General features: G+C 46.3%; 1 protein-coding gene across 6 annotated transcripts in view; it reads left to right on the top strand.

Moving 5' to 3' along the window:
* The window catches only part of LOC119441714 (serine/threonine-protein kinase OSR1-like), a 230,247-nt gene that overhangs the window by 87,649 nt on the left and 116,896 nt on the right, over nucleotides 1–25,702 (top strand). The window contains exon 1 of one of the 6 annotated variants that reach the window (XM_037706309.2): nucleotides 24,116–24,347. The exons of the other annotated variants lie outside the window; for them this stretch is intronic. Coding sequence (XP_037562237.1) covers nucleotides 24,289–24,347 — 59 coding nt within the window. The 5' untranslated portion in view covers nucleotides 24,116–24,288. Of the gene's footprint in view, nucleotides 1–24,115; nucleotides 24,348–25,702 lie in introns of those variants that run through there. 6 annotated transcript variants of the gene reach the window in all.

Below are 25,702 nucleotides of genomic sequence, written 5' to 3' on the forward strand. Positions count from 1 at the left end.
TGCACAGTTCAAGACACAGCGAAGCTGGCCGATTGATATCGAGCGGCTAGCCTCCAACGCGTTCGGCGTCGGCAAGCAGCAGCGTTCTTGCATGGCACTGTGCCAACCTTGGTTAGCCTGCCTGCGTTTGTGGCATGCCAGGAACGCTGTCGCTCGTAGGCGCCCACGCGTCCAGCGCTAGTCACGCGAAATGTCGCGAAAGGGAAGGTACCTCCGAAAATGATCGCTCGAGAATACATTCCTACATGCGTGGTTGAGTTAAACCAAGTTAGGACCTAGCAGCAACCAAGTTCAGACCTAGCAGTAGCAGTCAGTAAACTTCGCTCGACCGAGTGCAAACTTGCCTGATTTTAGGGGCGAAGCTCCTTAGGGTGTGAGTCTGTCCCTCCTCTGTAGTATGTAGTAGTAGTAGGTAGACACGTCTACTTTTATGGGGGAAAAAAACGAAATTTGCGTCCTTAGCGCGGAATCGAACCAGGGACCCCTCGCTTCCGAACGCGTGGCGCTAACCACTACGCCACGAAGCACACATGGACACACGCACCACGATGACAATACCCAACATTAACGAAAGACTGCGCGTTTCTAACGCGTTTGTGCTAGCGCGTTACGGCCCGTGTAAGAAGCTGGTGTAAGACGCTGTGGCCTCTCCGCCTTACCCCCGTATTCATAAACGCTCCTCGACTTGAACTTGACTTGCCACCGCCTTGGGCAGCGCGTTCGAAACGCGTTGAAGGCGGTGGCAAGTCAAGCTAAAGTCGAGGAGCGTTTATGAATACGGGGGGTATACTCTCTCGGCAGTCATGTGATGGCGTCGGCAAACGCGGTGCACGTTCCGGCATGTGTAAACGGCTGCGTAAGACGCTGTGGCCTCTCCCCCTTACTAGAGAGTACTGCACGTTTCTAACGCGTTTGTGCTAGCGTCCCTTTAAGCGGGAGATGGTGCAATTATAATGAAGGGCGCTGTTATAAAACAGGAATGACGTCACATATGGCGCGTGTCATTGGTGGAAGTCAATCGTTCGATTTAGTGCGGCGAGACTGGGCGAATTACACGGAAGATTCACGGTTTACCGATGATTCCCACCGGAGCTTCGCCCACTCATCATCATTCACCCCGTGGATATGCGGTGTTTTTTTTTAATTACAAAACACACGTATTATTTGGTCCTAATAAAGAGAGCTCAATTATCTTATAACGCGCTCGTCTTTTTCTATACATTAAAGGAATTATGCGGCGTGTGCGACAAAACCTGACAGCAAGCAACCCTGAGCGTCGCATCAGTCGCATTGTTGAAATCGCAATCATGTGAATTCAGCCCTCAAAAAAATCGCATTGTGACTCGTGCGACCGCACCAATTTCTTTCGCTCCAGTCGCAGCCTGTGAAACAGCCTTGAGCGAGCCGACTTATCCTGCTCCGGCTCTACCGACGCCAGAGTCGGTTGCGCGTCACCCACGCCGAAGCTATACGGCCGCTTCGGGGCTCCGACGCAGGTTGCCTTGTTCGCTCAGAAATCGATACATATATGGGATGTTTATAAACATAGATCAGCTTCCAAAATTCACTCCGACGTAGCTGTGTCTGCCTTCGTCACTTCAGAGAAATCAGAGTTCGGAGAAATCGAAACCGAAACTAAAGCCAAACACGCCCAGACTACATGCGTACGAATACATGTGTAGAAGCTCCGTTCCCACAGTCTTCGCATCGTAGCCAAGAAATGTTTTTCGATGTCAGCCATTTTTTTACAAGGAAAGCTGACGTACGAGATTTCGAGCTGCCGAGAGTTCACGAGAGACCTTCGAGCAGCTTCGGCTTTGACGCCGTGTTGTCCTGAAATGGGCACATTTGATGCTTAGAGCACAAATACGTCCATGTTGTAGCTTTCATTTCTTTGCATGAACAAAACTAGGCTAAAGGCCATACACTGAGGAGAAAGGTCCTTGGAGTAGTGCAAATCTTCTGCGTTTTCTGGATTTATTTAATAAATTTCTTTTACGAAATTTCGGATGATCTCTGAGCAAGAGTCTTGGTTGCGTGAAGTAGTAAGCAATAAAGCCCGTTCGAATTTAGTAATCACTGACGGTCACCATATTCGTTGTTTCCCTCTCTCATGTCGTCATTATACATAACGTTTTATATAATGTGACAATTAGATTATGTGCAACTGTGTGTTTCCGTAGGTCTATGTGGTTACATGTTAGTAAGTAAGGCCATGTGGACTCGGACATTTCATTGAAAACGTGCAGTGTATACAGTGTTCCGTACTTCGTATATGTTATGATCCTGATAGAATCTTGGAATCTGATGGAATCAAAATTAATCCGGAGCCCTCCACTACGGCGTGCCTCATAATCAGAACTGGTTTTGGCACGTAAAACCACAGGAAGAAGAAGAAGAAGACTCATCTGTGTGCAGCTGTGCCGTGTGGTCCACGTGCTGTGTGTGCTCGATACGACAATCCGACGTGTTAATGTAGTATGATGTGCTTTGTGCTGTTCTATTGTGTGCTTGAAATCATGTCCCTCATTGAGGCGTGTCCTCGAACTTTTGTTTAGTTTTTTTTTTTAATTTTTATTTGAGTTTGTTTACGTAGCCCAAGTAGTTGTGCAGCGCCGTACAGGGTAGCGCGACGGGGTTGCAGCCGGAATTTCCGGATGAGGGTTGTTACTGCAGTGTGGTCGTAGGATTCCCAATATATGTATAGTACCGTGCACTAGCACATGGGCTAGCTTTGCATGTTTTCTTCCAACCTTTGTTACGAACGACTGGTTTTCATCGTACTTCTGGCTTCTCACATTTCGTCGCCGTGGAACGGTTAAATCATCCAAGTTAGGCGTCATGGTGAGATATATATTCAGAACAGCCAATGCGCGAGGCTTCCAGAAGCAGGATAAACAAAGTGAAATACTGCCTCTGGCCCTATCACTTCGAACTGACGTTCTGTTCTTAGGAGAGCGCAATTTTCGCACCCTGCCGACGTCACTTCATTTTGCCGTCTTATTAAAGTACAGCTTTATTTTCTTTAACATATTTGAAATTTTCCGGCGTCGGTAGTTTTTCGTTCTTTTATTTTTTTTCTTAAATTCAGCTTAGCGCTAAAGATCCCACTGCACTAATGGATTAGGCCGTAGAGTGATTACTGTAGACATTTACTTAAATGGAAGGAAGGCTCGTTTCATAAATATTTTTGCTCCTGCGATGCGTGCCCTTGGCAACTGGATTTTTTCGTTCTACTGGCGTTTACTTCAATGTAGTCCAGCGTTGTGTTGTTCTCTTGGGCGATTTTAACGGCGTCCATGGCGCTGCTCAGTGTGATGTTAGGAGCCTTGTATGCTTAGGTCAGTTCAAGTGGCAGCGGACGAGAACGACGTTGTGTGGGTCACAAAGAAGTTGTTCTCGAGAACGGCGCCCGCTTTAAGAACCTGCTGTATACATATAGTCGCAGTGAATGTGCTTAGCGCCAAAGGACTCGCTGAAGTCTGCAGATGTTTTTTTTTTTTCCTTCGCGAGAAACGCGGAGTGAAATCAAATAGCGAGGGAGGTGCTGCCCTAATGAGTTCGCACTTCTCATTGTTGTCGTTTTCATGCCTTCCTAATGGCATGCTTCTTTCTAGCAACGTGTTTTTTTACTTCAGGACCCGTCGGTTATCCCTTCGCTTGGTCGTCGTTCCTGACTCTTGGTTTTTCGACTCTTCCTGCGAAAATTTTGTCTTCCTCTTAGCGTTTTTATTTATTTATTTATTTATTTATTTATTTATTTATTTATTTATTTATTTATTTATTTATTTATTTATTTATTTATTTATTTATTTATTTATTTATTTATTTATTTATTTATTAGTCCGGGGTTTGCAACATGGCACCACGCATGCTTTATCTGTATGCGGTAAGAGTTTTTCTGCGTGTGATTTCTGGCGTGTTTTGCGGTGTATACTTGTTATCGCACGCACCCTGCGATAGTATAGCTCGATGCGGCGGCGGCAGCCACGCGCTGTTCTTTGGCCACCGAACGAGGAATTGTTCGTGCGGCCGGTAAAAAGAACTCGGGGAGGAGAAGCAGCGTCGTTGGGGCGGATGCGAAGACGAGCATCCGGGATGCGGAGAGTGTGCGACCCCGACCTTCTTCCCGCCGTCTGGGTCGGTGGCCCTAGCCCCGCGACACCAGTTAGCGCCGGTGCCGAACCACCACACTACGCGTGACGCTGGCAGCGCTCGCGCCTAGACAGGAACACGACAGGAAGCGAGCACTCTCTCTCTCCCCAACCCCCTACGCCCCTCCCCTCTCATCTCCCCCTGATTCCGTGGTCATTAATACCGCCGTGGCAGCGAGGCACTTTACACTGCGTCAAACCAGCAAACAAAGAGAGAGAGAGAGAGAGAGAGACAGTGGAGGGACCTAAGTTTAACCTAAAGAGAGGGCATTGTTTCACAAACGAGTTTTCTTCTCGAGTGACATAAATTGCGGGGCTCAAGGAGTGGCACAAGAAGCCCGCTGAGTGTACTAGCTACAAAAGTAAAGCAGTTATTGAAACCAACGAAAAAGCACGCAGGGCAATGGACGTTGTAGGTTGGAGTCCACAACCTCTGATTTGCCTAGGTCGCGTGATCTATCCTGCTTTATGCACTTCCTTCCTTCGCATAATTGACACTCCAAACTAAGTAATAGAGAGTTTTAGCTGAGCGTTTACTCCTCACGTGTAAGACCGCTCAGGGGGAACGCCACGCGTTCGCACAACGTTAGTTACCGGTAGCGGATGGCAGAACGCTGCGTTCGATTCTCTGCAGAACCGATTGAACGGAGAGGGGTGGTGCGTCGTTATGGTTTCTCTGTCGTTTTGTAGTCGAGCTGACTGCGCGTTACATGTATCTCTGGGAGACGTACTATGACACGCTTATCCGAAGTGCGAAATCAACGCTGCAACCCTGCAGCGAACTGCAGTGTGCGCAAAATCTGAACGCATCAGGCCAGACGCGACGCTCACCTAAAAGTGTCTGATATCAAGTTATCAGGTATTCCACAACATTAAAACGCTTCAAGTTCCCTGTGGTTCCTTTTGGTTGTATTGGTAGTTGACTGGCAGAAGTGTTGCGGAAGAATCGACTGCTATTGTCAATTAATGGAACGGATGAGTTGTTGCGCGTAGCGTGATGATTCATATGCTTTGTACAAGGAGTTGTCCCTTGTCGTAGCAAAAAATTAAGATTACTCAAAGAACGTGGTACATAACGTAGACGATAAATTCAGGATTTCCATTAATCACTTTGGTATCTATGCCGACTTTATATCTATGCCACCTTTTTTTTTTCCATTTTCACTCTCTCAGTTCACTACCGTTATGAACTCCTCCGCATTCGTAAGGTGTTTTTGTTGCATAATCTGTACATTGTTCAAACACTTCTCATGGATGGTTACCGACTGCTTTATTAGCTCCGGTGGTTACACTTGCTGTAAGCTTGGGGTGTTTTGCAATGCTGCGTGTGACCCGCCTGTCTTTCCTCTTAAGAAGTTAGAATGCATGGACCTGTGCGCGCCTCTAGGACCAAGGGTTGATACGATAGCTGCTCTATCTGTCAAATAGTACTCGCTAGGCTCTGCTTGGCGGATGGGTCCAGAATCCTGCCAATGTGATGCTCTCGCTAGGCATCGCAAATTCAGTAAACTAGTAAACTCAGGAACGAGTTCCTATAAATTTGAATCCCCGTTGATCCTCCCGCGTAATCCTTCCCAATCTAAGAGCTTCAATACTTATTCTTCAAAGCTCTTCACTGCATGTTTAGACGAAATATTCAATCTCTTAGATAAATAAGGACTTGATCCTCACGCTATAGCGTGAGGATCAAAGGGCAATATTTCAGCAAGCTACGATTTGAAGATGACATTGTCGTTCAGCAACGATGGATATAACTTGCAACAAATAACTTGGATATAACTTGCAACTTGCAACAACAAACACATAGAGAAGATTAAGGTAATATTGAATAACCTAGCAAGAGAGCAAAAGTTCGTGATCGGCAGTAAGTCCCTAGAATCCGTGAAAGAGTAAATATATCTGGGCCAATACGTCACAGGTGACCCCCGATCATGAGAACAAAACTTACAGAAGAATGAAAATTAGTTGGAGCGCATACGGCAGGCATTGCGAAATGATGCCGCTTACCGCTATCCTACTTACCGCTATCCTTGGAAAAAAAGTCAAATCATTCCGTTCTACCGATACTAACATACGGGGCGGAAACTTGGAGATTAATAAAGAAGCTTGAAAAGAAGTTATGGACCGCGCAACGAGCAATGGAACGAAAAATGCTAGGCGTAACGTTAAGAGGCATAGGGACATCGATGTGGGTTAGAGAGCAAACGGGGTAGCTGATACTGCTGTCGCAATTAACATTAAGAGGAAGAAATAGAGTTGGCCGGACCTGTAATGTCAGATAACCGGTGCTCTATTAGATTCGCAGAATGGATGCCAAGGGTAGGGGATTGCAGTCGAGGACGGCAGAGAACTGCAGACATGGCGGGGTGAACTATAGGTGGGGTGGTGAAATTAGAAAATATGCAGGCGTAAGGTTGGGTCAGTTTACTCAATGCAGGGGTAATTGGAAATCGATGGGAGAGGCCTTCGTGCACATAAAATAGGTTCATAATGAGACTGCAAAAAAGGAAGGAGAGGTAGGTATATGATCGCAAGCTATATCCACGTAAGAATTGCCGGCTACTGTGCCACCAGTGCGCCTCCTATTTTCTGACGTTATATATCTGCCGATTAAGCTTAGAAAGAAAGCAGGATGCTAGCGCATAATTAGTTCAGAGAGGTGCCACATGCGTCAAGTTATACAATGCTCCTCACCAAGCCAACCGATTAGCGTTCAAAAGCAATGTCGCTATGTCTACTGAGGAGAAAGGATATAGCTGCGTGGCGACGCCAGTTATGAAACACCGCGCGCGCCATTGCTCGAAAGCATGCTCGCTCGTGATTGGCCGGAGTGTCTCCAGGGAGCTCTTCAGCACTGCGCAATTTCCCCCAACGTTTGCAGCCAAGCATGACAATTAGCTGGTTCCTACAATGCCATGCATCAGCTGGCCCTCCTCGTCACGCAGCTGCGACGCATGGTGACAGCCAGAGCTGCAGCAAGCCCCGGCCGCGCCCGAGTTGTCGACGCGCAATACGGCTGCATCCACCAACTCTATATGGTCTACTTGACAGAACGTCTAGCTCTCAAGCACCCTTACCCTGACTCCGGACGGTCGGTATTAATCCCAATTGAGCGCAGACATCCGCATTGTTTCGCCCGCCATGGCTCTATTCTGACGCGACAACTTGGCGGGGAAAAAAAAAAAAAAAAGGAGAAGAGCGAAGAGAGAAAGAGCGGCGCTACGCCGGAGCTCGGTCTCAGCACTCCACCGAAAGGAGTTTCGGCACCTCCGGCAGGAAGCCCGTCATCCAGGGCTCCAGTGCCCCGTTATTGCTCAATGTCAGTCGCGGCGTTCAAGGCGCGTCGCAATGTTGAGCGCGCAATTGTGTCGATGCGCGCGCGTGCCTGTGCGCCCCGTCATCGCCGAACTTACCTGAATATATGCGCGATCGACTCGGCGCGTTGTATAGCGCGTACTATTCCTGGCTCGTGTCCCGGCCGCGAGATATTCCTGCAGGGTATCTCGTCGCATTGTCGCGTCTTGTGTTAGCTCGCGTGCACCTCTTGGGGACAAGCGTATATCTCTGGTCTCACCACGTGCGTTCGATCAAGCCACGATCGAGAGGGGAGTGTCTGCATAAGGGCCCGGAGTGTTTACAATACGCCGCCGCCACCGCCTCGATTTCACGCTTGTCGTGTAATCATGGGGTTGAAGGGACAGACAAGCTCTCGAGCGCTGCTCTAGACCACGGAGACACAGCAACAGCTAACCGATCAACATGTGCTCTCTTCAAGATGACACGCACGCTGTTTGTTTTTCCTGGTGAGTCGATCCTGCAACCAACTCGTGAACTGTGCACGCGTGAGTTCTTGGTTTCTTACTGGTGGTTATGAGATTATACTGCGTAACGAAGTCGGGGCCGTCGCCCGTTAGCGTTATCCCTTGCATGCGGGTTGACAGCTTTTTCTGTAAATTTTTCTTTTCAGCAAAGGAAACTACAAATGAATGTGAAATTGTTATAGGCGCCGTTAGCTACGTCTTGGCCGAGTTCTTGCACCATTTCACCGATTTCAACGATCTCGCTTTGTCCCGTTGATCTCGCAAACTGTTTTATCTTGCCGGCGGTCTGTCAACCGTCATCAGGCTAAAAAGAAAGAGGCCGGTAAGTGGGAAACAAGGCAGAGAGAAGGGAAAGGAAAAGGGCGGGGAGGCCAAATAGACGTACGTCTGGTTTGCTACCCTGAGACGAGGGAAGGATTTTAAGGGCGACTGACTAATCATGAAGCCGGGTACATACTAAAAATACAGGCCATAGGTTTCCACGTATCCTCTTGATCAATACACGGCGAGGGTCTCTTATCTGGGAGCCATGATGGGTTGAGGTACGTAGCATACGACTATAGCTGCTGCTCCTAAGATCACGAAGTCTACCTGACCTCTACGACTTAATGGACATACATTTTATAAATTTATAAAGCCTGCCTTCTATCTCTCTTTTCGGCTGTTTATCCTCAGTGTACATGGGGTAGCAAACCGGACGTGCGCCCGTTTAACTTCCTCACTTTCCCTTTTTTTTCACTCCCTCTCTCATATTCGACTATATATATAAGGCAGGGGTGGCGCTGGATAACACTCCCAGGGCTAGGTTGTAGATACGTTTACATAATTACCCAGAAAAGTGGACGGCGGGACAACCGTCACAATGGAATAATTTGCAGAAGTCCGCACTCGTCATACGGAGGTTATGGATTCGGCTTCTATACTGGTGGCAAGTTATATTTTCTTAATGTTTCATTTCCATTTTCCTTCATTGGCTATATAAAGCTCATCGTCTCACCCAAAGCTGCATGCCGTTACCATCAGTCATCCGGCAGTATACACTCTTCATTCCCAGAGAACAGTCGGTTCCGCGTACCTTGACTGTTCTTTTCCTTAGCAGACAAATGTTAACAGGAAGATGGGAGACGTGAAGTGATCATCATGGGTGGAACAAGAGATGGACCCAACATCTCCTAAATCTTTTCGAACAATTCGCTCCAGACACCTCTCGAGTCCGATCTTGTTGTTGTTGTTGTTTTTTTTTTTGTTTTTTTTTTACGTTTAGATCCGGTAAGCGAAGTCAGAATATAGTATAGCCAGTCATGCCTGTCCCGTACACTGTAGCACACACCGCAACGGCTGCCAAGAGAGCGGCATTCGAACACTTAACTCTCGTCCTCTCCTGCTGTTGTCCTGACAACGAGGCCCGTTGCAGCGTCAATTTCCTTCCAAAAAAATTTAGCGCATGTTTTCGAGACCGGCTGAAGCGTCGTCTTTTACTGACACGAATTTCGAGTTAAGGAGAGGGTTGAATGTACCCCGTCTATTCATATTTTCAAAGCTTTTTTTCTCATATTTAAGTCATTTTGTGAAGGAAGAGTTCTCAAAACCTGCTAGGTTGAGCGTTTTGTTTTATCATAGCATGAAATGTAGTCCTCCTTCACCAATAATCAATTACCTAGGTCCAAGTATAGCCCAAGTAGCCCAATTAAATGGCGAAATGCGTGACGTCATGTGCTTCCTCCCTGTGTTACTGACTGAGCTGCCCGTTTGACCCACCTTACGCAGGAAAGCGAGATATTGTAGACCACGGGCCCTATAACGTAACACTATTCCAATCTATCTTTATTTCAGTATCCTGACGTCAAATTTACGTAACCACCGACGCAAGTATCGGGCTGTAACCCGCAGCGTTGTTCTTTGTTGAGGTCATTTTGTTCGCTTTGAAAGAGAATAGAATTGCCTACATTGAGCCGTTTATTTTATCTTAGTGGCTGACAAGAGGCGAGGAGCACGCAGCAGTGGAGAGGGTTTCGATGGGGCCCAGCCAGCACAGTAAATGTAGATAACCGGATGAGGAGGGCAGTGCCGGCGTCTGCGATTGGTCCGCTTCCCCTTACTTAGCTTGCGGTTGCTGGTCAAAACACGCGGCGGTGTGCAACGGAAGGTTAAAAATGCCGCTGAACCGAATCCTCAGTGAAGAAGAGTTGGCAGAGTGATGTCGTATATGTGCCGAAAGGGCTTGATAACGTTATACTGACACGCAAATTTTTTTATTGTGCGCAAATAAATATTTGTTCCCCTGCAGCTCCGAATATAGCCAATGCCAGAGCGATCGTTGGGCAGCCATCGTCTATTCATTTTTAACGGGGCAGTCTCCGGCTATTCAGAAACAAATTCAGTTTCGTTCGGCATATCAATGCATCTTGAACGCGTACACGTCACTTTGACGCGGTAAGTTGTCGCGGTTTTGTGACCTCGCGTGACAGACAGGCGAAGTGGGCGCTGCCGAAAACTTTTAACCAGTAGCAGAGCAATGGTGAAAAGGGCTTCGAACCAGAAATAATTATTTTTCTTTTGTTCGGTCTAATCATGCACGATCAGTGTGATGGAAATAAAAAGCGCAACTTTTACGCAGACCGTAGAACAGGAAGACACACACAATTAAGTGCTTATCGGTCAGCGTAAAAAGCTACGCTGTTTATTTCCATCATGTATCTGTACCAACTCACCCAAATGTCTGCTCTTATAATCAATGTGCACAGGTCTGGTGTACAGGTCTGTGTATGAAGAGTCTTCGCTGCTTCCGTGACATCACCTGATAGACAGGTGAAGTGTGGGAGTGGCCCGAAAATGTTTTTGACCAATCGTGGAGGGCTGACTGCCGAATTGTAATAGAAACTGTTTGGAATAGCTTTACGTTATAGTGCCCCAAACCTCATAATAGACGAGCAATTGAAGTGTGTTTCTCTACAAGCCCGCTTTCCTACAGCGAAGTGACTGCGACTATAGAAGTGGTGGAGAATGTCCGTACCAAATGTCGACGAAAACATCAATGAGTCCACCAAGGAAGCTAGCGCCGTGTTATTTGGCGTGTATTTTCAGAATGTTAGGATTGACCTTTGGAAAGAGGTGCCCCCCTATGTAGGAAATTTCTTAAGTTCTGTGATTAGCACTGTGACGACGCAACGAGGCGCTTGTCGTCGTAGAGTTAATATAAACAGCTCTAAAGGAAAAGCTCCCCATTGCGGCCATGCATTGAAATTAGCAACCGCAAAGGCGCCGCCATGGTGGTATATACTTTGTGCAGGAATGCAGGCGCAGACGACGAGGTGCGATTCAGGCGAGACACGCAGTCACCGCGATCCCGAACCTCCCTGCCATCTAGTTCAGGCGCTTGCGGGCGCATCCTTTCACGAACAGTAAATTATACTTCAAACTTTTCTCAGTAGCCATCCGATCTTTTTGAAAAATATACGGAATGATCTTTGCACGATGTCCATACGTACGTGCTAGGTGTTAGTGTTTGTTTTTGCATAATATTTTGAAATTATTTAGCTTTATACAAAAATACGTCGCCCCAACATGGCGGCGCCTGTTGCGGTTGCCGTTTTTTCTCGCTCAGCTTACACTCTAGATTTAGTATACTAACTCTATGCTCGTCGTGTGTCATCAGTTGCCCACGGTTCCTCTCGCTAACGACAGACGGCGCCACTGCTTCGTTCCCACAAGTACGACACTTTCTGTCGGGCACCGAAGGCCGTCGAAGCGTACTTCTGATTTACGGCGAATTAAGCAGGAAAGTAATGCACCCAAATTTACCCAAATGAATGCGCCCATCTCGAAGTACGACCTCAATGAGAAATTTAAGAGCGCACGAGCCAGTGGTTTAGCCTGAAGGATCGTGTATGTACCTTGCGCTTCTGCATTTCGTACGAACCGCGAAGCCGTGACTATAATAAGCGTCACGAAACGTGACCGGGCGACTCGCACTACTCTATTCGTAATTTTGCATCTGCTGTGTCGGATTCCCGCGCAGCGTGCACCTGTCTTTCCGCCCTAACGACCATCTGTACCTAACCTTCACCTTCGCAAATGATCAAGGTGAAGGCTTTATATACACATAGCTTCTCTCGCCGGCTTCCGTGGTGTTTGTGTTCCCAAACGTAGTTTTGCGGGCAATCTAGAAAAATTACATTTGCACAGTATGAGGAGGCGAAGAATCTGGAGAAGTGGCAAGACAGGCGCCCGCGCGAACTTCTTCCGTATTACTTCTTCCCGGCCCGTATTAACAAAAACGCTCTTACGCTAGGATCATATTCGTACGACAAATTTCTGCCCAATCCCGATGCTGGATGTATATTAGCGTAGGCGGCCAGCCAGTATAGGAACAAGCACTCACGAACGAAAAAGCGAAAAAGTTTGCGAATTTGCCCCCCCCCCCCCCTTATCCACTTCGGTCGTTGGCCTGAGGTACACAACCATTCAGACCATCCAAACAGAAGGTGAAGGCTGAACGTGTTGCCAAAATAACGTGTACATTCTGGAATATGCTTACGCCTCTCTCGACAACGGCTCCAATGAGCGGATGGGCGCGCTAACGAAAGCGCTCGTCCGGTGCAATCTCTGTTTCCAGTCAGTAACTATAATCCAGCGTGTGACAAGGTAACAAGGAGAAAATCCCGTATGAATTAAGTACGCGCACGGTTACGAAAGGCAGAGGTAGCAGATACATGCTAGACCTTCTCAAGGTCTAGCATGTTGCGGACCTGGGGCATCATAGGACCAAAACAAACAGTTTTCGGAATCCGCAAAACGAATATCGCAGAGTTTAAATGCATAGAAACGCGACAACACATGCAAAAGTAGGACGGACGGTTATACGCAGCTCTGCTAATTTGCCGAAACATGTACGTTTGTTTATCGTTTGTTTATACAGCGAGGCCTCGCTTGTTTACGTGACACATCCATTTCTGGCCCACGATAAGAAATCACCCTCGTGTTCTCTAACGATCCTCGACTCGAAGATCATCCCCCAGTTCTTGTTGAGGACGATGATGATGATGATGATGATGATGATGATTTATTGTCATCTTCTTTGAAACGGGGCGGTGACAAATAGCCACCTAGCCTGCTAGATTTAATCAGGCACGCTATTCATTCTAGCATTTTTGTTTACATTTACTTAATTTTTCCCCTCAAAGCTTCTCTATCTACCTCGTGCTGCTACTATGCCTGTAACGGATCCGGTCGTATAAATCACTTCCCTATTTTTTAAATCTTAAAAACTTAAAAACTTTAAATCCAAGCGCTTTTGGAAGGTGTACGTTACCTACATGTCTCACTGGGTGAATCCCTTCGCATTCCATTAGAATGTGCTGAGGGGTCTCCGGATTTTTGCTGCAGCATACACATGCCTCATGTTGTTGCAAATATTTTCTCCGGTATGTTTTTGTCCTTAGACAACCAGCCCGAGCATCAAATAGCAAGGCACTTCCCTTTTTGTTATTGTAGAGATTTTCCTTTCTGATTTCTTTCTTCCCATTCTTGTAATTCTCCGTGGTCTTTTTTGTTTCCATTCTTTGCATCCAATTCGTTGTCTCTGTTTCTTTCAATTTCCTTCAGATGACTCCTGGTTGTCTATTTACAGTTCAGATTATCCTGTTCTTTGTTGCCAACTTCCTTGACCTTTTCCTCCATTCTGTGTCCACGCTTTTCAGGTACAGATACTTGTGCACTTTAACCGCCAATTTATTCTTATCCATGTTCCTGAGTCTTGTCTTCGAAACTAATTTTGCTCTGCGCTTCTCTGAGTTCAAAAGAGGTCCAACCCATGTCACCCGGCACTGCCTCATTTGTGGTCTTACCGTGGGCTCCCAAAGGCAACCGGCCTATGGATCTTTGGCTAACTTCCAACCCTGACAAGATATCCGATTTTACGCAAAGAATGGCATTTACGAACGTTAGCACTGGCACCATCTTTTCCAGGTTTCACGCCCCACCTTATACTTATTGTGGCCTCAACAGTGTTTTGTGTTTCATTATTGCTGCATTCCGCTTCCCCTTTATTTTCAGATTATCTTGGTGGGTGCTTGAGTAAGTCTTTACTTCGTTTCTGTATACGCCGAGGTAGTAATATTGCTTGACCAATGACATGACTTGTTGAATTAACGCCCCTTAATTACTCGCCTCTACATTACAGATCATAATTCCCGATTTCTCTGTGCTAAACTTCAGGCCTATATTTGTCACTGCGTTGCCACAGATATTCGCAAGTGTCAGTAAATCACTTGTATTGCCGCTAGTAGCAGTATGTCGACCGCATACATCAGTCCGGGGACCTTCTGTTGTACCATTTGTCCATTAGGCATGTAGGGTAAATCAAACCCCAATTCGCAGCTTTCCAGTCGTTTTTCTATATGCCCTTAACATATAGCATGAACAGTGTAGACAGAGGACATCCTTGCTTTCAGTCCTTGATGAATTTCCGTCCTCTTCATTACATTTATACCTTCCCATACAACTTGTACTCGGTACTCCACCGAAAAAGCACAGCGCCGCCCCTCGACTGAAGAAGACGCGGTGATTGCGAAGTATAGCCGAGGCATGTCAACGAATAGCAGTAACCGCTTCTGCCGATGGCTGGCGCTGCCATCCACTTGCTGGAATCGGGGCGAAGTGCCGAGTGGAGTAGTGCCCTAGAATACGGGGCACGCTCATTTTCATTCATTCACCGACGTTCCATTTCACGCTACCTCCCGTAGCGCGCTTCCTGGCGCAGTGGTCCAGACCCGACGCGGCATGGTGCGTTTCCGCTTACGTCTTCCCGGGGACAATATCTCCGCTCTCATTCACACCGGCGGTGGGGGGTCTTCGACATCCGTAATCATGGATACGCTCGTCGCCGGCGTGTGCGACCGGTGTCCGTCACCCCATTGTGCGTCGGAAACTGAGTCTCCTCCGTGTCCACACACGGGCCTCCAGCCGGCGATGACGACGACATTCCGAAGATAATTTACCCGCTGGGTCGGAAACGTGTGTGCGCGCGCCGCTTATGTGGCCTGCATGTAAGCGCGCACTCACGCGCTAGATGAATCTTTCTCGCCGGAAATGGCGGGAACGGATGCTCCTATACCAAGGGCGACACCGTAGCAACGCTAAGAAGATAACGCTTGAATCGAGGCGGGGCGAGGGTACTCTCACATACTCACCTTCGTTAAGCGCTCGCGTACAAACGTGAACCACGTCTACGAGTGTAGCCGCGAGTACACATGCACATCTCGAATAGCGGCCGCGTTTGTGCATGTGACCAGCGTTGTATATACGGCATATAAGCGCTTCCTCTGTGCTCCGACTCGTACGCACACACACGCGCGCAGGACGCGCTATTTGTGCCGCGCATTCACGCAGTTCTTACGAAACTGCGGCGGAAGGGAGCAGCTGTCGCAACATTCATTGCCGGCTCAGTCATACGAATAATGTTACGGGAAGGATATACGGCGAAGGGGTCCCCTTTTGCAGAGCGGAACAACGCACTATGATGCATGGGCGGCGTAATGATTGGCATTGGCGAGCATTCCGGAGCCACTCGCTTACTTGCCTCGCTTTCTCTCTTTTTCTTTTTTTTCTGCTTTTTCGCTCTGCGCGAGCCCGGACTCGCTCCATATGCAGCGGCCGATGAGAAAAGGAAAGAACTGCTCTGGCAGCCGGCAGACAATGAGGCAACAGTAGAGACAATGAGTAAGAAGAATATATATATATATATATATATATATATATATATATATATATATATATATATATATATATAGTAAATGGATTTTTCAATGGGCCAAGCGTATTTAGAACAATGAGAAGCACAACTTGGCGGTTATATTGAGTATATTTACCCAACAGTTTCGGTCGGTGGACCGACCTTCATCATCATGAATAATATCATCATGCTAGCGCTCTCAACATTGATTTATTAACTAAGTTATCTTGATTTTCAAAAATATTACCACCCGGTTCGTGGCCTATCCGCCACAGTGACTTTGTACCATTAATTGAGTCTTCATCATCATCAGCAGCAGCATAATCATCTGAGCGGCCGCGGTATCTGCCGCCCCTGAGATTCCGCGTAAATAGGTGTCTGTGTGTGTGTGTGTGTGTGCGTGTGTGTGTGTGTGTGTGTGTGTGTGTGTGTGTGTGTGTGTGTGTGTGTGTGTGTGTGTGTGTGTGTGGTGTGTGCGTGTGTGTGTGTGTGTGTGTGTGTGTGTGTGTGTGTGGTGTGTGTGTGTGTGTGTGTGGTGGTGTGTGTGGTGGTGTGTGTGTGTGTGTGTGTGTGTGTGTGTGTGTGTGTGTGTGTGTGTGTGTGTGTGTGTGTGTGTGTGTGTGTGTGTGTGTCTGAGGTTTGAACCTCTTTGCGTTTACTTGCATAAACTAAAGCTAATTTTAGAAAAAGAAAGCTCGGTGAAGCTTCTCAGTTACACGGCAAGACTCACAATAGCGTGCGCGTGCTATAGGTATAGTAGGTGTAAACTACCCACGTGCTGTAGGTAGTTTACAAAAAAAAAAAAAGACTGTTTGTTGAAGCATACCTCAGCAGCAATGCGTCCTTTCTATTCCACCTACTTCAGTTGACATACCAGTATGGTCAAAAGCAACAGCCCAGCTAGAAAACGCTCCTCCCTTTCAGCAATTGTAAATTGATCTCCCCCCACCAGAGAACTAATTTCACGGCCACTGAATAGTAAACGCACGCGCGTGCACTGCTCAGTTGCCTGCGACTTATAAGATGACCACAAGCTCGTGTACATATTACAAATAGGTAACGTGGTTAAACCATAAGTGCAGGCAATGCATGGATCAAAAGCTGCAGAGATGGCGGCCATATACTAGAACCGGAAACCATTATTTCTTGTTTTCGATTTTATTCTTGAGTGAACAAAATCGCAACATCGCGGTTCAGTTCTGACTCAATTCTCAGTTGAGTTCCGTTTCGACACCTTGTGCGTGTGCGTGCGTGTGCGTCTTCTCAAAAATAACTAAGTTAGCTGTACATTGCTGCCTCTGGCGAGATCAGTTTTGCAAGTGCTTTCGCTTAGGGAAGTATACGCTCTTCTATGCAAATTTCCGCGCAGAAATTTACTGCGGCCGCTGAGTACTAAACAAAAAAAAACGCAGATTGCTTGAAAGCTAGATTGTGTTTAGACGGAGATCAGTAAATACTGTTTCTGTACGCGCACCTATGTTTTGAAGTACCGCTAGCTAACGTTTCGGTACGGGAGCCAAATCATCTTGCAGTTCCCATCCAGGTACTCTTTCGCGTGCTATCCACCCTGTGACCTCTCGCAGACATTCAACGGGAAATAAAAAGCCACCATTGAATGTCATCTTCAGCAGCAGCAGCAGCCTATTTTTATGTCCACTGCATGACGAAGGTCGTGGACCTCCCTGCGATCTCCAGCTACCCCTGTCTTACGCCAGCTGATTCCAAGTTCTACCTGCAAATTTCCTAATTTCATCACCCCACCTAGTTTTCTGCCGTCCTCGACTGTGCTTCCCTACTCCTGGCACCCATTTGATCCTGTAACTCTTATAGTACATCGGTTATCTACCCTACGCCTTACATGGCCTGCCCAGCTCCATTTTTCAAGCGAAGCTTGTATTGGTTCACAAGTTTCGGTGGCGTTGTAGTCACGCAAAAACTCACGTGTGGCGCATACCCGCATTGCATATGTGGGTATGAGCCAGGGATATGCGGGTATTACCCACGGAGAAGAAAGAAAGAAAAAAGAAAAGAAAGAAGGAAAGAAAGAAAGAAAGAGCAGGTGCGGGGAAAAGTGCGCCGGCGTCGGATCACGTGACGCGCGCGACCAATCAGGGTCGTTTGGTGTGTCGCGGGGAAGGAAAGGGTGCACCCTCACAACGGTGGTGCACGCCTCGGCAACGCTAGCGCCAACTTCCCCGGTGCGACGTCCAGGTTTCAACGCGAGTTTCTCAACCGCAACTTCAGAGCTAGCTGCAGTGCGTGTGACCGGTTGTGGTTCGAGCACAACGTAGTACTCGTCAGTGCAAATCGTTCCTAGGAACACCGAAGAAACACGACCGAGCTTCGCTTTCCCCCATTTCCTCGACAGGGGAGGGGTGCCAATTTTTTTCTTAGTGGCAATTAGAGTATCGGTTATCCCCGTTTGCTCCCTGATCCACACCGCTCTCTTCCGGTCTCTTAACGTTACGCCTAACACTTCTCATTCCAATGCTCTTTGTGCTGTCTTTAACTTGCTCTCGAGCGTCTTTGTTAACTTCCCACTTTCTGCCCCATATGTTAGCACCGGTAGAATGCAATGATTGTACACTTTTCTTTCCAACGACAGTTGTAAGCTCCCAGTCAGGATTTGGCAATGCCTGCCGTATGCACTCCAACTCAATTTCCTTCTTCTGTAAATTTCCTTCTCATGATCAGAGTCCCCTGTGAGTAATTGACCTAGACAAACGTACTGCTTTACAGAATCTAGAGGCTGACTGGCGAATCTGATTTATTGTTCCCTTGCCAGGCTATTAAACCCTATTTTTGTCTTCTGCATATTAATCTCCAACCCCACTCTTATACTTGCTCGATTAAGTTCCTCAATCATTTGCTGTAATTCGTCTGCATTGTTGCTGAATAGGACAATGTCATCTGCAAACCGAAGGTTGCTGAGATATTCGCCGTTGATCCTCATTCCTAAGCCTTCCCAGTCTAAGAGCTTGAATACTTCTTCTAAGCATGCAGTGAATAGCATTGGAGAGATTGTGTCTCCTTGCCTGGACCCCTTTCTTGATAGGTAACTTTCTACTTTTCTTGTGGAGAACCAAGGCAGCTGTGGAATCTGTAGATATTTGCCAAGATATTCACGTATGCCTCCTGTACTCCTTGATTACGCAATGCCTCTATGACTGCTAATATCATATTTATTATTTATTCAATAATCGCATATCCCACTTCTACATTATGATGGGCTAGCCTGTTATGCAATGTGTATCTTGTCCTCGGCTTATCTCAAATGGCCTGCAATCATGCACCTGGCATTTTGATACAAAATGGTGAACAGAAACGATATTGATAGTATTTTGTACAAGAAGATGCACAAGCTTTTCATTGTCTCGCTGTCATATAAATATGTAGGGTTCGCCGCTTCCCCCCAAGAACTCTCCTTGTAGACACAAACAACGGCACTTAATATGTTACATCTTTCTAGAAATCCACAACAACATTTCATTGTGCTTTCTAAAGTAGTGTTGGCATTAACAACTCAGGATGCTAACAAACATGCATAATCCGAGTAAACGTTCTAGCCCACATATATCCTGTCGAAATGTATTTAAAGCAAGAGCCGGCATTCTTTTGACCAATGCTGAATGACAGAAAGCATAGCTGGTAGACAGCGCAATGCCTGCTCAACGCCTATATAAGCAGGCCACAGGGAGGCCATTCTGGCTCAAGATTTGTCATAGACCCTCCCGAAGTGAGGCGCACCACAAAGCAACGCGAGTAACGCAAATGTAAAGCAGTGAGGAAGTGCAGGAGATCAATCATCAATCGCTCATAGCATTCGCGCTTTGTTTACGTTCCCGTCAAGCGGAGATTTGCATACCCAGTATATGCTCCCATACGCTATCTGTCAAAGCCTCTGTTCTGAGAAAAGCGCGCTTATTCCGCAACCTGGGTGCGACGACTTCGTTGTCGGGCACGCCAAATCCGCGCTCGCTGTCCAACCGCTTTGTCTCGCTCGAAGACCGGGGATTGCCCTGATCTGTTTTTCGTACACCGTATTATTTATTGATCGGTGGAGTCAATTTTGTCTGAACGTGCGTTTTCTTCCGTCTCCTACTTCGTATCGCAGCTGATTTGCGTACGCCGAACCCGAAGCGACGTCGCATCCTTGAGTGTTGCATAGCGGCCACTGCTTGTCGGGGCCTCCCCGTATTCGGACTTTTGATCTTGTCTCCGGTTGGAATGTCGCTGCGCGATACCATTGACGTCATCGCCTGCTGATGTCGAACGTCATTGCGATGTGATACGTCTTCGTACAGGAGTTGCGACAATGCAAGGGAGATAGACTGCAAGGAAAAGAGAGAGAGGGAAAGAAAGAAGAGAAGGAAAGAAATAATGAAGCTTAGGGATGAGAGAGAATGAGTCTGTGTTGGCAAAGAGAAGTGGAGAGCAAGTATCACAAGCGCACACTTCTCCGGCTCTTTCAGTGGAGGGATTGGAACCGCAACAAACGGTCGCGACAACTTCAATCGAATGCCACGCGATGCGTTATCTGCACCGATTAGATTACGCTGAAAACGACCGATCTTGTAAATTCGCGTAATGACGGCCGCGATTGAGGCTCCTTGGTCTCCAGTGTTTCTGTGATTGCGGACAATGAACGAGGCAGACGTATAGATACAACTAGAGATTGCCGGGAGGGTGCGTCTGCTTCCTGCGCACGTGAGTGTGGAATGTTTATCGTATCTCTAGAACAAAGGCATTGAAGTACCCTGCTATAGAATCGTGCATTGGCGCCAAATATTTGCCGCAATGTCCATCATACGAGCCAGGCGCTAATACAGTTTTTTTTTTCAAGGGGGGGGGGGGGGGGGGTTGGGTCTGACTTTGAGATGGTAATTGATAATGATGATGACTGTACGGTTGCTTAATTCATAATAATAATAATAATAATAATAATAATAATAATAATAATAATAATAATAATAATAATAATAATAATAATAATAATAATAATAATAAAGTTATTCGCGTCCCAGTAGTGTTCTAACGACACATTTCTTTTTTTAAGCAAGAATCGTGGGCATTCAAGCATGCCGCTGTACTACTGTGCTGGCCCCGAGGCAATTGATTTCCTGAGGCATACAAAGACGGCAGTAATGCACTAATTACAGTTTCTGCAGTTTGTGCAGTTTTTACAGTTTACAGTTTGTGCAGCTGGGAACTACTGCATCTGACATGCTTACCCTACATCAAGGTGTCCCGCAAGGTTCAGAGTTAGGACCGTTACTATTTCTAATTTATGTTAATGATATTACATATTTACCAGGTTCCCAAACGCTGGCAATGTATGTAGATGACACAAATGTGTTCCTTACAGCCGATAACACAACAGAATTACAGCAGTGTGTAATTCTGTTGTGTAATACACAGTAAATAAATAAATAAATAAATAAATAAATAAATAAATAAATAAATAAATAAATAAATAAATAAATAAATAAATAAATAAATAAATAAATAAATAAATAAATAAATAAATATACAACTTTGTTATCTGACTGGGTGACGACCAACAAATTCCAGCTGAACGCAACTAAAACAACCTACATTATATTTAGGGCGCCTAATAAAAAAATTGAGGGTAGACTAGAAGTAAAATTTAACAACTTCCTTATTAAACAGGTCAAACAACAAAAGTTTCTGGGAATACATTTTAGTGAAGAATTGTCGTGGAATACACATGTAAATTCCCTTTGCGGTGAATTATCAAAAAACATCGGTGTAATTTATAGAACTGCACACCTGATCCCTCTATGGCGTAAAAAACAACTGTATAATGCACTTTTTTATTCAAAGCTTTGCTACGGGATATTGGTTTGGGGTACAACCACCAGAACAAATTACACGAAATTGATTACCTTACAAAAAAGAGTTATTCGCTTATATGCAAATTACCATGGCTGCTTTTCAGATCTAAGAACCGGTCCACTATTCCAAAAATATGATATGCTGCGTGCGGACAGGATATATTATATGCAAGTTCTTTTAGAAATCCGAAAGAGAAACCCAGGCGCACAATGTAGTGAACGTAACCTCTCCGGATACTTCTTGCGACAAAGCACACGACACACACCAAAAGCAAGGACCAATTACGGGAAACAAACATTTGTCTGTCAGTCCACAAAAATAATGAACAGATTCAGTGCACCTGTATCGTTAAATACTTCTTTAAAGACATTAAAAAAAGAATTAAGAGATTGGTTAGATAGGGAAGTTATATGCTTTAAAATTGAATAAATGAGTGTATTAAACGAAAAATGTTTCTGCCATGAATTGCATTTAATTTTTTTCAGGATCCACATGATGTGATTCATGTAATATTTTTTTGCGTTTTGTATTAACACAAATATGTTTGCACCCACTACCTGTTTCCAGTTCTTTATTTGTTTAATTTTTGGCACACAATTAGGATGTTTTTTTTTGCGCATGTTGTTGCTCTATATTACTCTACAAATTCGCTTACGTTTATTTTGTGTATTATTGTAGAATTATAGCACACCATTAGAATCTGAAATGCTTATAGTTGTACTTAGCTGTTGCTGTACATTTTTCTAGAAATTTGAAGAATCTCATGACCATGGACATTGCTACCATGAACTTTCACAGTAACCAACGCTGTTGTAACGAGCAAAATTGTGCATATGTGTGTGATCTGCTGTCAAACCTGTCGTTCGTGGGGGCTGAGACCTTTGTCAGGCTTTATGTCTTTAATCTCAGTCTACCCTCGTTTGAATGAACGAGAAATAAAATTCAATTCAATTCAATTCAATGCAGCTCTATGTGAGTTTTGTCTGAATATAGACGGTATAAGACTATTTTAAGTTTATAAGTATGCAGGCCATGGCTCTGCGCAGCTCCGATTGGGAAGAGCCAGTACTTAATACAATCAGCGTCAAACAGGACTGAAAACAAACAAAGCGCTTGAGGGCTAACTAGCGACGCTAAGTGCGCTTTCTTTTGGCGAAAAAACAATTTACTGGTGACATCGATATGAACATAACCTTGCGTTAAGCCTCACAGCGATGCCGGGCCTCTCAGCGAATTCACGGGCGCTAGTTCACCTGAGGTGAACGCTGACACACAGATAAGCACGGCATTGCGCGCGCATCGAGGAAGGTGGTCGCTCTACTCGCCCAAAGCGGTCATCCGCGCTAGAATGAACAGGCATATTTGGTAGGTCTACCAATCGCGCGTTCACATGCGTTCTTCAAGCACCATACAGGCACCATTCTTCAGGCAACTACCAGCATTCCAATGTTAATGCAGTAGGAGCAGTACGGAGCAGCAGTACGGAGTACAAGGTCTTCTACGGCAGAAGATTCGGGAGAGGGCCTACGGTGACTGTGCATGCAAATACAATTACACTAGTACACAGTATGCTTCAAAAGTTTACGGGAGACGTGATCTGCGAAGAAGTTCGGATTCCCACGGTGCCTGGGCCCACAGCTTCGAATTCAGCTTATTATGTAATCTTTGCGAGCTGCGCAGTGATCTTTTTCAAAAAACCAGAAGTGCTGTGTCCTTAACGCACAGCATTAATTTACATTTGCCGCGGCTCCCGCGTCGCTCGAGCTTTTGTTACACCTATTCGGCTGCCATATCGGTCACCGTCATGAGGGCTCGGTCATGCGAGTACTCTAGACCGCTGCATAGCTAGCAGGGAGACGACACTAACTCGCCCAATTTTCCGTTCTGTAGGGGCCCTTATTCCGACCCCTCCACTCGCGTCTTCAAACACCTCGGGGCACGAACCGGCCCGCGCGGCGCGCAAGCGCAGACAATAGGTGGAAAAGTATAGCGTCGTACCTCTCCGTTTGTTCCTCGCGTGCCTCAGATAACGGTTTCTCCTCCTCCTCCTCCTCCTCCTCCTACATCCACCCTCTGTGTGTACCTTCCTCCCATTCTTTCGCGGCTTGCCCTTTCGATTCGAGCCGAGGAGCCAGAGCTTGCTCGACAAGCACATAACGACATCTCTTTTGCGGGACAGGTACACACACACACGCCGAGATATACGCCCTTTCTGCGCACGCATGAACGGCGGCTGATTGCGGCTGCGGTTTGCAACACGTCTCCCTTCGGGAGTTTGGCACGCAAAGAAAGAAGAGAAAGACAGAAAAAAGAAAAAAAAAGGAAGGACAGTCTGTCGGTCTGCGGAAGGACCTGAGCTCAGCAGTGTACAACCTCGGTGGAAAGGGAATCGAGCGAAAGGTATATAGGACGCGATGCGACAAGCTCCTCTCGCTCCGTCGTTCCCCCCTGGACGTGTCTCTTGCGGGACAAGTACCGCGCCTCGGATAACTGGTGCCGAATATCTCGCCACCGTTAACCGTGCTTGGAATCCGCGTACGGGCGCTTGTCTTCGTCCCCTTGCTCGGTCAGCTGTTGGAAAGCCATTGACGTGGTCGTCGCCGGCGATTCAACTGTGGCACTCGTACGGTGTTGCGGACAGCTCCCGTGTGCTTGCGTGAAGCAGCGGTCGGATTGGGAAGGACGGACGACGTAGCGTGTGCCTTGGATTCCTCCGGCGCGCGGAATGGTGATGGCCAAGACGCTTCTTGAGCCTCCCACCTCCCAGTGGGTTCTCGCCAACAGGTCAGTCACCCCGTGTATGGCGAGCATGCGCTCGCTCTTTTGACCGCTACGTGCGCTTCTTTTGCGTGTGTGCCGCCCTTGGTTGCGGTGCAAGTTAATGGACCAGTTCTGTCGATGTAGGCAGCCGTTAAACTATTTTAGTGCTGGAAAACGTAGACCGTAGAGCTGTAACTGCATAATTAAGCGTTGCAGCTATTCATTCGTTGTTGAGAAAGAGGCATTCATTCTTAACCACCCGTGAGGAACGAGTTCCTTTCGCGAACCTAATCCAATTGTTTCTGTGGTATTAAATTAGACTGTATTACTACTATTATTATTATTATTATTATTATTATTATTATTATTATTATTATTATTATTATTATTATTATTATTATTATTATTATTATTATTATTATTATTATTATTATTATTATTACTTTCTCATTCCCTGAAGGCTACTCGACGCAGCTTTACTTGCGGTCCCTTGGTTACCATGGTACCCCATTTAAATGTTTCAATTTTCTTTGAAGGCTGCTCGACGAAGCCTCCACTTTTGCCGTTTCATTTTTACTACTACTACCCAGGCCAATAACCTAACACCTGTACCCATTGTAAGCAACAAGCAGATCTCTTCCACATTATGTGGTCGTGTCCAGCGGAAGATCATACGAATCACGAAATAAGTAATTCTGAGAAGTGGAAGGCCGTGGTTGCTCAGCTCCGACGCTCCAATGTCAACAAGAGAGCCAAGAAGCTGCTGTCCTGGCCAGGTACCGCATCTATGTTACAACGCATCGCTGATCAGCAGAATGTATGAACAACCGAAACAACTAGGCAAGCTTGTTTCTGCGCAATCGCCTTCACTGTGTGAGGCAACCTTAGTCCTGCAATCTCATCTTCACTTAAAATGGACTGACTCCTTGGGCAAAGCACTTTCCTATTCCTCACTGTCCAATTAAAAAAAAAAGAAATACATAAACATCGTAACACCGCAAATTACATGGGCTTGTAATAGGATTTTCTGAAGGAGCTTTTCAGATCCCATATGATATATCGTGTTGTCTAAATAACAGTATTCGAACAAGGAATGTCGCTGTAGCCAACGCTTCCACGGGGGTACTTATCTCCGAGTAGCAAGAAAAACAAGTGCCCTGTCGAAGCGCTGGCTTTAAAGACAATCCTCGTTCAACCATTGTTTATCACTTCAAGCCTCCATCGTCCCGTGATCTTCCGCCTTGCTTGGATAGTGTTTTCCGATAAGCCAAGGTGATCATAATTTTTTTAAGTAGAGTAGGAATGTAGCGTCCCCATATATTCGGTCCCCATCCTCATCCTGAATGTATGAGAAGGATTCAAAGTCGGGCGAGCTGGTA

Source organism: Dermacentor silvarum, chromosome 2 (genome assembly GCF_013339745.2).
Source record: "Dermacentor silvarum isolate Dsil-2018 chromosome 2, BIME_Dsil_1.4, whole genome shotgun sequence".
NCBI lineage: Eukaryota > Metazoa > Arthropoda > Arachnida > Ixodida > Ixodidae > Dermacentor > Dermacentor silvarum.